This window comes from Melanaphis sacchari, unplaced genomic scaffold (genome assembly GCF_002803265.2).
Source record: "Melanaphis sacchari strain LSU unplaced genomic scaffold, SCAv2.0 Contig60_pilon_pilon, whole genome shotgun sequence".
NCBI lineage: Eukaryota > Metazoa > Arthropoda > Insecta > Hemiptera > Aphididae > Melanaphis > Melanaphis sacchari.
In genome coordinates, this window is record NW_020271429.1 from 155,608 (window position 1) to 174,658 (window position 19,051).

General features: G+C 26.1%; 1 protein-coding gene across 2 annotated transcripts in view; it reads right to left on the reverse strand.

Moving 5' to 3' along the window:
• LOC112600064 (protein phosphatase PP2A 55 kDa regulatory subunit) overlaps positions 1-19,051 on the reverse strand; it is a 78,056-nt gene that overhangs the window by 9,617 nt on the left and 49,388 nt on the right. The window contains exon 1 of one of the 2 annotated variants that reach the window (XM_025347209.1): positions 13,104-13,296. In XM_025347209.1, coding sequence (XP_025202994.1) covers positions 13,104-13,296 — 193 coding nt within the window. Of the gene's footprint in view, positions 1-13,103; positions 13,325-19,051 lie in introns of those variants that run through there. The other variant, XM_025347210.1, reaches the window with a different exon arrangement.

Here is a 19,051-nt window from a genome sequence, read left to right on the forward strand (position 1 = left end):
CATCGCCGTCGCGCGGCGATGATATCGTTCGTTCCGTTTCCGTACGAAATCATAATATCCTGCGCCGTCTTCTCACGTGGCGCGCGGGGGCGGTGCCGTCGGCGGGCGCGAGCCTCCTTCGAACCGTTATCGACGTCCCTTTTTCCCGCCGAATTCGTCACACGTTCGTCGCGAATAACGAACACGTTTTTTACGGCCTTACGATAGGCATGTCTGACAGATGCGCGGCACGCGGTATTAAGTCGCCGTCAGGGGCCGTAGGTATCGGCCATTAGGCACTATACGAACATTTTTGGGCCGACGAAAATGCAGTGTGTGTCTACAATTTTTTTGTGTACTATTATTTTTTATCGTTACTATTATTATTATTATTATTATTATTATTATTATTATAAGTTGTCAATATACACGTCAGCACGACGGGTAAAATATTGTGTATAAAAAGATTTACTGGCAAAAATAATGATTTTAGGTGCTTGTATGTTTACACTCGATGTTTGTTGACGTAAACATAAAGTCTCGGTAAATGATGGCAACGCGATTGATGTTTTAGATCAGACGAGTGCTAGTGGTAAATTCAAAATTTAAACATTTCGCGTTATACTCGCGATAAATAATTGATCGTTGAAATGGAAAAACGAAAAAATGGTTATTTGAGATAAGACAAAGTACTTAATTTTTTAACTGACGAGAGGTTATTACGACATGATGAAACAATAATAAAGGCTTATAGTTGAAGCCTATAAAACCGATTTGAAATATACATTTGTTAATGAGTTTTTAATCTCTAAGAGCTTTCGAGAAACTGGAATGTCTGTCAATTAAATGCTAAAAAAACAAATAATTACCAAAATGGTAATAAGTTTTCCAAATGTAAACATTTCTTTTAGAATATATTTATAAATTTTCGGAACTGCGTGCGAAGGTAAAAGATCGTTTTCAGTTTTAAAAAGAGTTAAAAATTGGCAGCGATCGACAGTTGGGCAAAATAAATTGTTTTTGTTATTAGTACTTACAAATTTACAATTGAAAACAAATTGTTCCAAGAAATCGATAACGAAGAACTAATTAAATTATTTGCAAACGAAAAATGTCACAAAAAAGTTTAGTAACTATAAAATTATATTTAGCTCATAATTATTGTAATTTCTTTTTTTGTCACAGTTATACAATCTTTTGTTTTATATTTATTCTTAAATACGAGTACCTAATAAAGAAATACGCAACATTTTATAAAATAAGTTGTTTTTATGGATTCTGAAAATTTGATTTTATATATTTTGGTGTAAAATGAATTGTTTTTATGATTTGTTAAATTTGTTATGATATAAAAGTTTAGATTTGAATTTAATTTTAAAAATACTTTTGTTTTAAAAAGCTTAACAGTCTCTTAAAGAGAAAGTTTCTTAACCATTTGTGCCTATGGCCTACGATAATGTTAATCCTCCAGTCTGGTAGATTGATCCTTTCTAGATTTTTTTTATACCATTAATATTAACCAATTAAATTTAAATCTTTAAAACTCGACTTTTTCCATAAAACGATGTGATGGTTATATAAATCATTATTTTGTCTCTTTCTTACAAAATTAAAAATAGTACATTATAGTAACTATTATATGTTCAGTAGTAGAATTCATTTTTTTTTTTTTTTGTTTATTTAATATTACAGTATAGTATATTGATCTATATTACGTATTAAATATAATGGTAATAATAAGTTATTAAAACATCTTTGGGACTTTGTCCATTAGTTCACTACCACTACTTTTTTTGGTTTTTTCGTTTATTTACTATCGTTAATCCACACCCATATTATTTAGATTCTGGGGGTATAAAGTGTGGTTTATGTGTAGGTATATATTTAATACTAATAACTATAAGTGTGTTTTAGCACTCGTCGCTCTACGCTCCTCGGCACCATCACTTTGCTCCGCAAAAAATCGAAAATATCTCTCAATTTGCTATGCAAATCCACCTCAAACCTAACAGTGTACTCGACCAAATAGCTGTTTAGCATTGGTCGGTAGGTACCCTGTTAGCTGTTACCTTCTTGAATCTTGAGGTAGATTTGTATAGCAAGTCGTGGGATATTCTCGATTTGCTTAAACACGCGTATTGTGTAAGTATAGTCATTGATAGTGAATAAACGGAAAAGATCCCATCTTTGCTATATTATTGGTTTTTATTTATATTTAATTCCAAAAAAATTATGAGTATTTTCACATTTTAAACTTGTATATAAGTATATATTTATGACTAGATACAAGATTAAAATATTACACCCATTTAGGAAGCGCCAATTTAGAAAAACTATTAAAATGTATACATGAATATGAATAACTATGGTTTTAAGTTAAAATTCGTTTTTTCATTGCAATCATGATCGTGATCATTACAATCATAACAATTATTTTCAAATCTATATTATATATTGTACAATAAATTATTCTATGCAACATGTTTTTTATTCAACTATTATTTGTTTTGTTTTATTAAAAATATTAATCAATATTTGTTTTTTCTGTAAAATAATTACTTTTTTAAAATTAATTTTTTATTTGTATGTGTTTGTTTTGTTTATAGAATTTATGTTGGTGAAAATATTTTGGTAGCTCCAGTACTTGTTGAAGGCGCAACTTCTCGTAATATATACTTGCCAACGGTTTGTGGAGGGACGAAAACAATCCCGGAAATCCACTCTTTTTTGGAAGAACATGGCTGATAAATTACCCTGCCAGTCTTGAAGTTCTTCTGTGGTTTACTAGAGTTAGTTCTGAGAGTCTACCTGAACCATTTAACTTGGTTTGCATATATCAACTGTTAGTTATATTTTCGTTTTAGGTTTAATCGTGTGTTTATTTAGATGAAATTCTAAGTATAATATGAAATTTATAGTTACCTATCTAACATAGTGTAATATTATAACATAGTTTTTATATATTTCAATATACAGCCAGTTGTCGAATAATGCAGCTAAAATTTAATTTATTCCACTGACGAGATATTATTATAGATAATTATAATTTTAACATTTTACAAAACGTTGTATAATCTATTAATGGAATTAAGTGTGCCAAATTGTGTGGTTCTAATGAATGAATAATTGTGGACTTAGAGAAGCCCCGTAGATACTATTTTTATGAATTTAATAATAGAAGACTAATGTCTTAACCTAACTTAAAAGTTCAAATTGTTTAATCTATTATATTAAAAAAAAAAAAAAAAATGAACGGGTATTTTATAATACTTTTAGGTTGTGTTGATTAAATTTTATTTTGCATGATATTATACTTATACTTATTACTATGAATATAATATATGAGTATTATGAGTATATGATGTGTATTATATATCCATATAGTTCATGGCTATACTGAAAATATATAATTATTTCCATGACAACTTGTTGTATAAAACATAAATATTTCTGTGTTTACTTGAATGAAAAAAATATAAAATAATTTTAATAGTAAATCAACACGCAACCATGACTGCAAGTGATAATTCTCAAGAATATAATATAATCATTTACAAATACGAAAATGAGGTACGTTTATAATTAAATTTTTTGATTTTAATAACTTGTTATTAATATATTTATTGAATATATTATAATATATATATCTATTTAGTTTACTATGTACGGATATTCGAAAAATCTGTGTCTTAGTAGTTAGAAAAAAAACTTTGCGTTTTTAGAAATCTACTACTCTGGGTACACATTTTTTTTAATCCTCTCTTCCTCCATCGATTTTTTTTATTGACAATATTTTTCAAGTATAAAAAAAAAAATCTTATAACACCTGTGATATGATAATATATTATATAGTATAAAAATCTATAGAGTATCCTAAAATGTTGAATTTCGTAAATGGTATTTTTCAAATTTTGGAAACTAATAAATATCTTGAGTCTTGACATTGAATTATACAAATATCTATGTATTTTTAATAACATGTAGTAATAATCCTTAATAATAATATATACGTTTTTATTTTTATTTATTTTTTTTTAAAAATATATTTATTTGATGGCTGGATTATTTATGTTTCTTTTAGTTCTGGCACAATATAGTAGAAGTAGTTTTTCTCTTCTAAGGTTAGATGGAATTTCATTAGCAATGTTTCTAATACTCTCAATTGGGTTGGATTTAAATCCCCCGATTGATAATTTCATGTCAGTATTTAATTTGGTTTGTATCATGTTTAAGTGGTTGGTTTTGGCATTTTTAAATAGTATAGAGCCATCATAGTCTGTTTTTGATTGAATTAAAGCTTTATAGATCATTAATAGAGATGAGCTGTCGCCACCCTATGATGTGTGGGAAATTATTTTAATTATATTGAGTTTTTGAGATATTGAGTCACAGATATTTTTTAGATGAGGTAACCAATTTAGTTTGTAGTCAAATGTTATTTCTAGAATTTTAATTTTATTATGGTGAGGTATATCTAGATTGTCTAATGTTATATTGAGAGCTTTTATTTATTTTTTTTTGTTTTGTAAAGATAATGCTTTGTGATTTGAGGTTGGAGAATGAGAAACCAGTTTTTTTTGACCAATCAGTTAAGCTGTTAGCACTTATTTGGAGAAACTCTTGGACAGTTTTTAGGTTATTGTTTCTACAATATATGTTAAAGTCATCAGCGAATAAATTAGCTTTTACGGGAACTTTTATTGTTTCAACAATGTTATTAATGGCCAAGAGAAAAAGTGTAATTATCAGAGATGATCTTTATGGAGTACAATTTTCTTGGCTGAACGTCTTTGATAGGGTATACTTTGGCTTGAAATTGTTTTTCTTTTAGGAAGTTTTTAATACATTTGAATATGTTACCATTTGTTAATATTTTACTTAATAGAAATAGTATTCTATGTCTTGCCATACAGAATCATACGCCTTTATTATATCCAGACTGATCATTCCGAGTATTTGTTTAAGTTTGAATGTATTTTTTATTTCAGTTTTTATTGTAATTAAGTTGTCCATTCTTGATCTGGTGTGTCAAAAGTCGCTTTGCTCTTTAGATAACATTTCGTTTTTTTCCAAAAACTATATTAATCTTAAGTTTATGATCTTTTCTATGATTTTTGTCATTGTATTTGGAAGTGTAATAGGTCTGTATCCTTCTGTAGAATGTTTGTTTTTCCAAGGTTTAAGAATAGGAATTATTATTCTCTTTTTCTTTCTTTCGGTATAACACCTGAGTGTCATATATTATTGTATATATCCAATAAGAATTTTTTCGCTGTTTTGTCGAGGTTTGTAATAAAACAATAAAGGATGCTGTCGGGGCTAGGATTTTTGCTCTGACATTTATTAAGCGTAATTTCCATTTTGTTGAGCGTTATACTAGAATTTCAGGTCAATTTGATCGCTGTTATTAAGGTTTATCGTTGAAATTATTGGTGAGTTTTCGGATGTTATTTTTATTCTATCTATAAATTCTTGTTTGTAAATTTAATTGCTAAAGTAAGCTTGTATGTGCCGATTTTTTCAGCGACATCTTCTGGAGATGATTTTATTCCTTACGCGTCAGATATATGTATTTCGTGATTTCGGTTTAGACCTTTCAATGAATAAGTTTTGTTCCATATCTTAGATAAGTTAGTTTTGGCGTTGATGCTAGTTGTAAATTCTTTCCACAAGTTTATTTTTACTTTTTTTTATTAAAAATTTGGCTTGAGCACGAAGTTTTTTGAGTTGTATGAAATTTTCTAAGGTTTTACCTTTTTTATACGTGTTTATGGCGTTATTTTTCTTTGATTTTAACATATATCACATATGAATAGTGAATGTTCGACACCATAAATAATTAGAGTGTAGAAGTATTCATGATATCTTAAACCTGTAGAAGTAGTCAGAGAAACAACCATGCCCGGATAACATCTGTATTAGACTGTTAGATGATTGATAACATAACCAAACTTTCTTATTATCCATAATTTTACATTCTTGAGAAGCCTCTATGATCTCATCTCATCTTATCTAAACAATTGTATACTTATATATTCCCAACACTGCAGCTTAACGGGTTTATAACTTATGGATTTATATTTTAATATATATTTATTTTTTTTTCATATATTTTATTAATTTAATTAGTTTTTTTTTTTTAATGAAAATACTATACATAAAATATTAAACAAAAAAAAAAAAAAATAATCTTGAACATTTTATAAATATTACCCAAATAAATTTACCATTTTGTCTTTTAATTTTGTAAGTAAATTGAATTTGAAAATAGAAAATTTAAAAGAACGTCTAGAATTTTTAGAAAAAAAAAACTTTGAATTCAACTTGTTTTCAAAAAAGCAAATAATATTGATTGACTGCTCAATTAAAGATTTAAAAAATGAAAAATGTATATTAAAAGGAGAAAACAAAGTTTTAGACGCACTCATTTATAAATTTGACACATAAAATCGAAAAATATTAAAAAAAATACATGTATATATGAAATTTTATTTATGACCTTGAACATTTTTATAAATATTACCTTAATGAACTTATCCTTATAATTTTTTTAGGTAATCCGAAGGATATACAAATATCAATAGGTAAACTAAAGAACTTATAAGAAGTATTAGACGAAACAAAGAGAATAGAAAAAGAACTTAATGAACGTCGTATTTTATGGTACCGGACTAAACAGTGTTTGAAATGATGATATTAGAATACAACGGAAAATCACTGCACACTAAAAATCTTCTTTATAAAAAAAAATAAAATAGTCACAAAAACTGTTCAATAAACTGTTGTCAAATCTGCCTTACATTTGTTACACAAAAAGATATATGTGTATAATGTTGGTACATAGAATATATTTTTCGATTGGAAACGTCAAAAATATACTATTCCAAAGAGTATAAACTGTTAAGAAATTAGCATTTCTCAGTTTAATTTATTTAATATTATACATTAATTTACGGTTATGTATGAATACGAAATATCACTTATTTATGGTGATTATTTTATTATTAAAATTCTGAGAATCAAAATTGTTAATTATTTTTAAGAAATTCTAATTTTATGAACTGTATACTAGTTTATATAATATTTTGCATAATTTAATACTATGTTCCATTATACTAATTTAAACTTTACTTTTAACGAGAAAACAATTAAAAATTGGTACGTGTTAGTATAAATATTAATTGGTTTATTTTTTGGAATTCAAAGAGCACGATTTTTATTTTTATAGGTTTCATGAAACTAAAATAGAAATTGAAACAAAAATTCTCAAATGTTTTATTAATGAACGAGAATTTTCGTTCAAATATTTAAAACAGATACAGTTTGTAGAGATGATGGTTTATTTAAAAAGGTTTTTACAAATTTCATACTTCAGTAGTGATTAATTTACATGGGTACTTATGTTTTATTTTAACCTACAAAAAATGAATACGAGTGTTGAGTATGCAGCACAAGTCCTAAATAATATCATCACTAAAATTACCTATACAGATATTGTGTGTGTTTCTTTAAATAAGGACAGTGCCAATTATTTAAAATAAAGAATACTTGCTGAAAGATATAGAACACGAAAAATGAACGCAGTGGAATTAATAAATGAAAGTAGGTTAGGCTTTGGCACATATTATGAACTTTGGTGTTTAAGACTCGAAATAATTTTGTTATATTTTAGCTATGTATGGTATAATTAATAATTAAATATACAAAAAATAAGCAATATATTATATCTTATATTATTACCAAAATGTATTTTAGATATCTACAGTTATAGTTGATATTTGAATTTCTGTAGAAATATATTATAATATATTTTATTGAAAAAGTTTATGTTTTATTTAATTTTCTCGGTATTTTCATTTTTATCCCATTTTGATATAGTATATTAATATATTATTATTTATAAAGATCAATTTAAATAGTAAGTGGCTTTATAATATTTATTAAAATAATTATTACGTATTATAAAACTAAAGATTTAACTAAATAATAAAAAAAAAAATAAACTAATAATTACTATCTATGTAAACTCGTGTTCGTGTACTATTGATTCATATTAATATATTTTTAGTAATTGATTTTAATATTTTTTTTGTATCTCTTATTTTTTTGCTAGCAAATTACATGCAATTATATTTAAGTTAGGTACTATATAAATATATATAATTTTGATACATTTTTTTTAATAATATTTATATAATATATATAATATAATATGTTGATATTAACATAATTATGTTATTTTTAAACTTTTAATTTAAATACAAAAAAAAAAATAAAAATATAGTTAAGACGCTTAACGTTTTAGTTACAGCAAAAAATACTTGTGATCAAAATTTAAATTTTTCGAATCCGTTAATGGTTTATACTTATTTAAATTTATAGCTAATATAATAGAGGTATTGGAATATAACCTTTATAGTCTTATAGATATTATGTTTTTTTTTAAGCGCTTAAGCCATATTTTCTAAAAATATTTTCATGCATATAATATTTTGTGTGTTTATTATTCGATGTAAGTGCGCTGCAGCTATTCTGTTCAGTTTATTTTTCTTAGAAATTTTACTTTGACGTCAGTAAATTATTTTCTTTTTAACTTTACATATGAATAAGAGCATTATGAAAATATAATACTTAACATATTATACTTGTAAATGTATTTAATTTGTTTACATATATAATGTATACTATTTACTTATTATAATACTATTTGTTCTTAAACTTTTTGTTATTTTTTAAAATTGTAATTTTATATGAGTGTATTATTTGTAAAATATCTGTAGGTTCATATTATTAACCTTTTATAGCAAAATAATTCTTCAAATGTGTGACGAATGTTAGCCATAATTTAATACATACCAGGTTGTACCTTATACTAAATGCTCAATACAAGTATACAATTATTATAAATAATTTATACATATTTTTTTTAATCATAAAGTTGTTAATATGAAGAAACAGAAATCTTATTGGAGTCAGAAATTATGGATACGATAATATTAAGAAATATTGTGCTCTGAGGCATGTATAACAAAATTTAATCCTTATATATATAAAATGATAGGCCTTTTTTATGTTCCCATTTTGTGATGATACTATTTAACACGTTTCCAATTTTTTTCTCAGAGCTGTTCAAAATACCTTCTTGAGTGTCACCACGTCGCCTGATTTTTCATTTTTTTTTGCCTGAGTGGAGGGGAGGGGGATTGTATTTGTATCCCTATTTATATAAAACGAACTGGCCTTTTTTATGTTTCCGTTTTGTGATGACACTATTTTAAATTTTTTCAATTTTTTTCACAAGGTTGTACCAAATACTCCTATGAGTGATTTATTATTTACAATTTAATTTTATTGGTCATTACAGTAATTTTGAGAAAGCACAAACTACACACGGGCGAAGCCGGGTAATTCAGCTAGTATTTTATTAAATAACAAAAAATAAAATTTTATCAACATTGAACTCTCTGTAGTAAACATGATATGCATATCGAGGGTAGAGCAACAATTAACAGACAACTGCATGAAAAATACTAAAAGGCAAATCTAAAAACAACGGAGAGAAAGAATAAAGAAGAATTCGTAAGAAATGGAAAATGGAAATAATAGATAATATTATATAAATAATATAATACCTGATAAATCAATAATTAATATTTATAAGCCATCATATTTCGTGGCGTCACGCGTTTATATTTACTTAAGTTTTATTTGGATTTTCTAATAAATTTATACTATATTGAATGTCAATCGGAAAAAAATACTGCAATTACACGCTCGCTGCGAGTTATACCGTATACCAACAATGACGTAGATGATGGTTTTCTTGACTGAGATTATCACGATTGTTCGAATACGGAGATAAAACGTAGGTTTATAGAAGAACTATATCTACGCTATTATTCACAGGTTACAGATGATGAGCTTAGATCGTTTGTCACCGAAACATTTATCAGTGCTTTTTTTTTAAGATTTATTGGTATGGTTTAATATTACTCGATACAATGTTATTGTTATATTTGATTCTGGTTCTCTCCGTGAGAAAATTATAACAATACATATAGTGTTTTATTATATAATCTATAAGAAGGTTATTGAAATGTCCAATGATGCGGTGTCAATGTGAATGAATGGACTTGTTCATCAATTCAAATGAAGCGGTTACTAATGTAATCAACTAATGGACCAAAAGAGGGCTTTAAACCAACTGACACGAGATCACTAGTAAAAGCCAGAACAATTTGGTGTGAATTTTTGAGTAAAATTTAACTGTGATGTATTATGTCCGGTGTAGCGGTGTATTATTCGGTATTTTATTGGTTTGCGACATATCGAAGGTTGTTAACGTTTGATTGTAATTTGTAAGTGTACTCGTATCTATCATACAAACATGCGTCTCAAATAACCACCGCACTACGTCATTGATGATTTATCAATAATTAATTTAAATATTTGTGTGTTTGTGAGTATAAGTATATACTATCTACAGACTACTCTTATAGTTAAAATTTACACACATTACACTATATAAATTAAAAATTATGTAATATATTTAGTACATAACGTCATAACCTCATTTCAAAATACGAAATATGATTTAGGATTATATCCGATTGAAATTTCTCATAATTTATACGTTAAGTAATAAAATGTTATTCTTTGTTGGTTCAAAGTATCTTAATAAAAAATGTGTGTGCTAACAAATCGATTATGTCGAATTTAAATGTCATGTAATATTATTTCAAATATATTGTATTTTTTTTTTTTTTTTTAATTAGACTAAATCGGTCCTGTCCAAGTTACGAGATTTGGACTCTATGATGAGATTTTAATGAACGAACATATTTTTTGGAATAGTTTCTAATGATACCGTATTAATTAATTGGTACTAATCATATGAAAATACCTAGTTTGTAAGTGGCAGGTGTATTTTTATCTGAAAATAATATTTACTCTAAAGAACATTGACTGATGATTATATAGTTTTAGTATTGCAAATGTGTACGACTTTGATTGGAACCTAAAATAGAACTTTGTAAGACTAAAGTATTTTATTAAATAAGATTAATTTCTTTTAAAGAACGCATAAATTGCTAATAATTTTTTTCTTTATTTGTGGTAAGTAGGTACTACGTCTTCCTCTCATAATATGTTAGTTCCTTATCTAATGTATTATATAATGATTAAATATATTAATTTAAGTTAGGTTGAGGTCATAGAGATGTCATAGTTCTTTACTAGAGCCACAACTATACGCATAACCGATATGAAAAATTAAAATAAAAAACATTAATTTAAACTATTCTATTAAAAAATGCATTTTTATTTATCAAACATGTATTTTAATAATAACGTTCTGGTAATCAATACTTGTCACATAGTAATAAAGCACTCACTAGAAATAATATTATGTACTTCCTATTATACTTGTATTTAGTATAATTTGTAATTCTTATCTACAGATAATGAAATTTTTAATGTTTCACTACTTTAACTAATTAACATGTTCGTTCGTTCGTAAAAAAAAATTTATTAAATTTAATCTCACCGTAAACTGGATTAAGACGATGAGCATTAATGATTAGAATAATGTTATCGGTAAGTATGAATAAATATATAGGTATATTTAAGCAAGTTATGCCTCTAATAATGTGTTTACTATGGTAAGTATATGCATTAAGCAGTGTGCATTGATGTCAATTGGCTTAATTTAATATTTAAATTGAAATATTGTGCATGTTTTTGAGAGTTTGAGTATTTGTTTTGATAGGTAAACATAGATAAGTTATTTTATTGTGAAAAATTATTGTTGTATGTTTATTGAAAGAGTTGAGACAATTGAGTAGTTATGGTTATTATGTACTTATATACTTTAAGGTATTATTAAGTTTGAAATTTAAAACATGCTCCGAAACAATGTGTGTTTAACTTTGAATAATATGTAACAATTTATCAATCAATTATCTATGCATGCGTATATCGTTGATAATTTAGCATGTCACAATGTCATACTGTCACGTAATAATAATGCAGGTAATTCAACCCTTTTGTATAATACGGCATTTTATTAGTATAAAACGCACCACTTATTTACTACTAATAATATATGTACTAAAAATATACCACTGAATTTTTTTTTATCTAGTGTAAGTATTATTGTCTTAAGTAAAATACGATTCATTAAAAAAGAAATCGTATAATAAACGTATACCTATATTATTTTATCTAAAATGTATATAAGCTATTTTATTTGATAATTTACTTTTTAACAGTATTATTATAGTAGTGTTTATTATAATTTACAACCCTTAATACACAAACAAGTATAATACATATATTTATTTAAATTATTATTCAAATCATGAATTAGATATTTTTTAACCCTTTATGAAAATATAGTAAGTATTCCGAACCGTTTATTATACTAGTAATAACGTTAGGCTCAACATGGAATTACGTATATGTCTGTTATGTATTATGTGTGCATATTGCATATGCCATATAGTATTGAGTGTAATTATTGTAATATTTGGGCGTATTACCCATAGAAAAAATAATAGCTAAATTTAATGGCTATAAATTGTTCTTTTTTCTTTAAAACACAAAGCTTATGGATATTTTTCTCCAAATATTTCTTAAAAAATGATATTAAGGCTATGGCCTATCATAATATGATATCGATTTTATAAGTAAGTACTTAAATCGCTTTTTCTGATTTTTTTCAAATTAGTTCAATAGCTGTATGGTGATAAACAAAAATACATTTCTCAACATTTATTTCATATTTAACCATTCACAAAACTTATGATATTTTTTTAAAATCTGATAGGTACTAGATACCTTTGTAAAAGATGAGTATTCTCAATGTTTCATTTTACTAAATTAAGATGATCTAAATTAACTTAATACAAATTTATTGTTTTTACTTTTTGATTAAATGTAAATAATTGACACTTGACAGAGATCAATCAACTACTGTAAATTTATATGTTAAGCTATCATGCTTGTTATTATATTTATAGTGTTAATACAAGGTATTATTATTGTTATTTTTGCCTCACTCTATAGTCAAATATTATATTATGAGGATAGAGTGGACTGTATAAATGATTGATAAATTTTGTCACCAGTATTGTTCTTCTTGTTGACAATGAACCTAGTGAGACTCGACTGGCGGATCATGGCGGTGGACTTGATGACAAACTTGTGGGCGTGCGACGTGTGCGACGCCCCTTGGTCGGTGGCTCGGGATACACGAGTCTTTCCTCCTGGCGGCGGATCTGTTGGCCGCCATAAACCTACAACTTCAGTGTGACGCATCTTATGTTCGTCACGTGGTCACGATAATCTGTAAAAATGTGAACACAGATGGTTATAAATTATAATATAATTGCATGGCATGGTGTGAACTAAAAATAAAGATAGATAGTGTAATGATATGCTCACACATCATAATTTATTGTATATTTTATCATTTCGTTAAATAAAGTAACGGTCAAGTTATCGCACGCAGATAGCCTTCAATAAAAACCTATAATCCCTATTGATCACTGACGAGAGAGACGATCTACATTGTTTGGCCACGTGGAAACCCAAACGCTATTGCGACCATATGGCACAAAGCGTTTGACCTATTTTCGTGTGCCGCCAAAGACAAGGGATGGTCCAATGAGGCTCTCTGTCATCGGGAACCCTGGCTGTCTTGATCACGTCGTCTTCTCTAGTCAGTGCATGAGCACTAGCCAAACCATCGAGTGCATGAGCACCAGCCAAACTATCGAGTGCATGAGCACCGACAAAAAGACAGTGCAGGCGCACCATACAAACGAGCAGGAGCTCCTCCCAAGACCCATCACACACCCCACAACTTAAGACTGCGAGCGACAGCTGGACTTCTTTCTTTTTCTAAGATAAAATCAGTGTTGTTTTTCTTATTTAAATTTAAGTTTTCCTTAAATCATATCGCAACTTGTATTATCTTACATCTTTCTCTGAGGATCGTACTACAGGTATACACCGCGGCGAACCAGGTAAGGTGCATGCCCTACATACTTATTGCCAGTACGAAATATTTTACTATTTAATTTACATACGGTGTATTTGGTCATATTCTCGAAACACGATCTCGAGAACCCTCCGAAGAACAGGAGGAAGGTAATAACGCAAGAACAAGTACATTCAATATTTATTAATACCGGACTTACATACAAGGCTTGTGTCCCTTGTGTCAGTCCGGCCACGTCATACTTATAACAAATACCCTTTTATAATAATTTTGAATATTGTACTTTTAATTTTAATTTCTCTTATTTTTGTGTTATTACAATAGGTAAATTAATAATGCTGAACATGAATTGTTGGTTGTGGTTTCCTCGAACTTTTGTAATCTTATTTTGTTGGAAATAGATGCTTGTTATAAGAAATAGGTAGTGTATTATAATCATTTAAATATCGACGAATACCTGTGTATTAAGATATCGATGACCACATGTCTATGTCTTTAAATGTGTGGCGCACGGGAAATTTACAATAAGATTATTTGTTACTAAATAAGAAGCAGTACGTAGTAAAAAAAAAAATAAAAAATAATAAATAACTGTGGTACTTAATCTAATTGATCTTGGTATCTGTTTTTGTTTTTTTTTTATTTGAATTAAGTCACTGACGGTTTATTTCAATTAGACGGTATAATTTCAGAAAAATAAATAAAGCCGACAGAGCGTGATGTATGGTTTGTTTGTAAACAAATAATCGTTGTCTTCCTATTCCTAATACTCTTATAAATATTTTTTAGATGTACAAGATGTTTGAGTTTAATAGCGTATAATATTTTTTAGTTATAAATGACTGACAATATTATAGTAGGTAATACATTATTAACAAAATTAAAAACAATTTTTCGGTAATAATTATTTGTTATTATTTGGACATTGATTATCATTAATACATTGTTAGGATATCTATTTTGGTTTTGATTTTATCCTTTAAAACTCTTAACTAATATGTATTTATTAAATAGTAAATAAGACATTTATAGACGGAAACTTTGTCTATAACTTTTGAAATTTGATAGGTTGAATAAATATGACTGATCTATAATAAACTTTGATTATATTTGAAAAGACATTTTCTTTTCTTTTCCCTATTTTTCTTTATGGAATGTAACGGGAGTTGATTGTTGAGACACCAGTTTATTTGTTGTAAAAGCTATTAGTCCTTTCATTAATTTAAATAAACACCTTAATATCTGTTTACATGCATTATTATTTAGCACTTGTATTAATAGATGTTTTTAAAGTTAAAATATATATAGATATATTTAATAGAAAATAGAAATACTATTTATTTTACCATTGTCATAATATTTATTTGTTTAGTTGTCGCCTATTAACATAAATGAAGAATGACACATAATTTATTATGTTGAAGTATAATATTTAACTATAAAATAATGTAAATTATGGTTAAGGTATGCAATATAATAATTATACTTGATATTACTAATTGCAATAAATACTCTACAATAGAATTGGATATACGCGATGTTGACTTAAAATGCATTCCAGCAGAATAGGTATTATGAATTGTATTTATACAAGCTACGTTAAGAAAGGTTTTATATGTTTTTATTTAAAGGTGTGTTTATGAGTGTGACCTACATGTCCAATATGAAAAATCCAATGACAATATATAGAACTATTAGATCGCAAATAAGATGTGATAAAATATGCTTTCTATGAATAGGGTTAGGCAAGGTCGCCTATAGGTGTCAAGGGAAATTAATCAATGCTTTCTCTATTGGTTTTCTCCTTGGAACGTTACTACTTCTCTTAATTATTTGTTAATTTGAAGTAAGCATTTGATTAATTAAAAAATTAACTACGGTTATTATTTAAAAACGAGTACTTGAGAATTGGTTTTAAATTAAATTTATCGACAGTTAAATTAATTGTATTGATATTTTATACTAATTTCTTTCTATAGTGAGATAAGTACAATGTCCGAGTACTTAATAATTTATCGTTTATCGTATTTTCAAACAATATTCGACATTCACACTTGAACACATACATGTTTTCTAAATTGCCTACCATTTACGCCTAAATTTTCGAAGTTTTATTTAATAGTCAATAATTATAATAAAATTGATATTAATTATAGAGTATGTTTATAGGTATGCGCAGTCTCAGGTTAGGCGTAAGAGTACAGTAAAAAATCTTACTGACCTATTCTTTTTACCAATGGACTAAAAATGAAAGTATAATAACTTTAATACAATGATTAATATTAAATTCGTAGTTCATACTTCATACCTATTAAAATTAATAATAAATAAATAACGAAATAATACTTATAATGTATTAATTTTATTTTTTAGTCTTTATTTTCAATTGAATGATTAGTCTGCCATTAAACAGGCATCCCCTAGATTGGGTTAGGCACTTATTTGTAAATTGTACTTGGGTTGGTCTATGGCAGTAAGGCGCATCCTGATGTCCTTATTCGCTTGCCAATGAATATACATCATACATACACGTATGATGTATATTGTATATTATAATATTTATACATAATATTCACGCGCTGATGAGCATATAAGATTCATAATTATAATACATATTTATTCTTTGAGTAACGCCAAAGTATATGTAGGTGTAATGTATAAAATGTGTTAAGTTTTAAAATATACGTGTTCATATTATTAAAATAAAATTATGTTAAATATATTTTCTTAATGAAATTTTACTCAAATAATTTTCCATAATTCCATTAATGGAATATTTTTTATTGCACGTTTAAATACTAATTTTAAAACGAATGATCAACAATGTAATTATTTGAATTAATACGATTGTATACGCTTGTACACAAAAATTTGCTATTTATATGTAATAAAATATGTTAACCAAGATTCATTTTTAGTCATATTTACACCAGGATCTATTAAATCACTATTGGCTCTTACACGAACTTGTTTAGTGACACCTATTATATTTTTAAAAACAAATAATGAATACACAAAATAGTTTATAGATAAATATAGGTTATCTTTCGTTTAAAATTAGAAATTAATAGAAATGGTTATTTTAAAACATTCGAAATACTACAACTTTACTAATAATTGTATAATTGTATAGTCCAGTGGTTTTTAATCTTTTTAGGACTATGGTCCAAATTTTTCCATAAAAATCTATCACGACCCACTTGCTTTCATTTTTATAGGATCGAAAAAATTAAAATGTGTTTAATACTTTGATTAATTATTACTTTATACCACAAAGTTTATCAATTTATAATGAATTAAATTTTGCAAATATATTTTTAATAATTAGGCGTATACGAAGTGTTTCCTGCTATGGACTATGGTTGATAACAGCACCTTATAGGTAATTTATATAGTTTATGTTTGTATTAAATAAATAATTTAAATATCTTAGAATCTATGGAATTAAAAAAAAAAATTTCACGACCCACAGTTTAAAAAACGCTGGACTATAGTCCAATGATAAATACTCTGTTCATTTAATAAAATTATTATTATTAGGTGTTATAATTTTTTTTTTTATCTTTTATTTCGTAATAAGTTTTTATTGATCATTTTCTACCAACTAGAATATATATTTAGTTATACCATTGTGGTTTCTTAGCTCATATAAATGGTTATGTTTGTTCGATTCTGGCGTATGTATATAATAGCATAAATGGACGTTTGTAAGCTGTTGTAACTGTTGTAGACTCATTGACCTTAACAAAACTCGGACAGCCAATTTGAGAACACTATTCTATACATTATTTTTAAAGCCATACAATTTTAAAACCATTTCAAACTAATAAAAAGTTAGGATGTAAAATTGTACACGATTAATGTGTATTGCGTATTTTTATTCATGTATTTTGTCGTCAGCTTCTATCATCAAATGTGTTATATTTAGATTAAGAAGACATATTTTAAAATATACAAAGTGTAACACACATTTAATACATAATATATATTTCACAAAGAAAGTATAGTATTAATTTTAAACTTTTTCATTTAAATTTAATCGTGAAAATAATATATTATATTAAAGAATATTTATATATAATAAAGAAAAATATTTTGTGTTAATTAAATAAATCATGATTTTGGATGCATAAAATAATAATTTTTTAAAGTGCAAATGAATTATATCTGTATACTGTCTACCGCAGTTACCTATATTTTATTTATTGTTTGTTATATTTTTAAATATAGGTACTAGGTACCTATTAATTATATTTTACGAACCTATACAAATTAAATATTTAGAATGCTTTTGAGCTGTATTTAAAGGGTTTAAATTTGAACTCAATATTTTTCATAATAGTTAAATAAATATGTAGTTAAATGAGTGGATTAATATTTTTGTTATTGGTACAAAATACAAATATTTTTTTTATCCAATATAGTTTAATTTATGTAAAATTAAGTATTAATAACGATATTATTTTTAGAAAAACTGAGTATCTGATAAATAAATTAAAAATGCTGTTGTAAAATACGATTTTATGATTTAATTCCTTTTTATTGTTAATGCGAGTATATAACAGTTGACTAGCTATGTATAATATACATTCGATTCTATTTCTTTTGTAATCCAATAATATTTAAAATATTCAAATCTACATAGTAAGAATTTGTTATGGCTTTAATCTTGCAATGTACTTTAAAAATGTGAAACTTTCAGAGTTCTAGTCAAAATTAATTAATGTATACAATTTATCAAAAATAATACAAACCACTTTATTGTTTTTTAAATTGTTATTTTATATACAATATAAAGCGATAAAATAATTTATAATATGAATTATAATATATATATTATGCATAATATAATTTTATTATAATACATATATTTCTGTTTTATTATCATAATAACTAATATATTTGTTTTATTCGAAAATTATAAGATTCTATACAGTTTTATTAGATTTAAATAAATTTTAAATTTTCGACCATAGTTATTTCATAAACGATTAATACACTTATGCTAAATTTAATATATATATTATTATAAAGTATATTGCTTAGCTATTACAAATAAATAATAAAAAT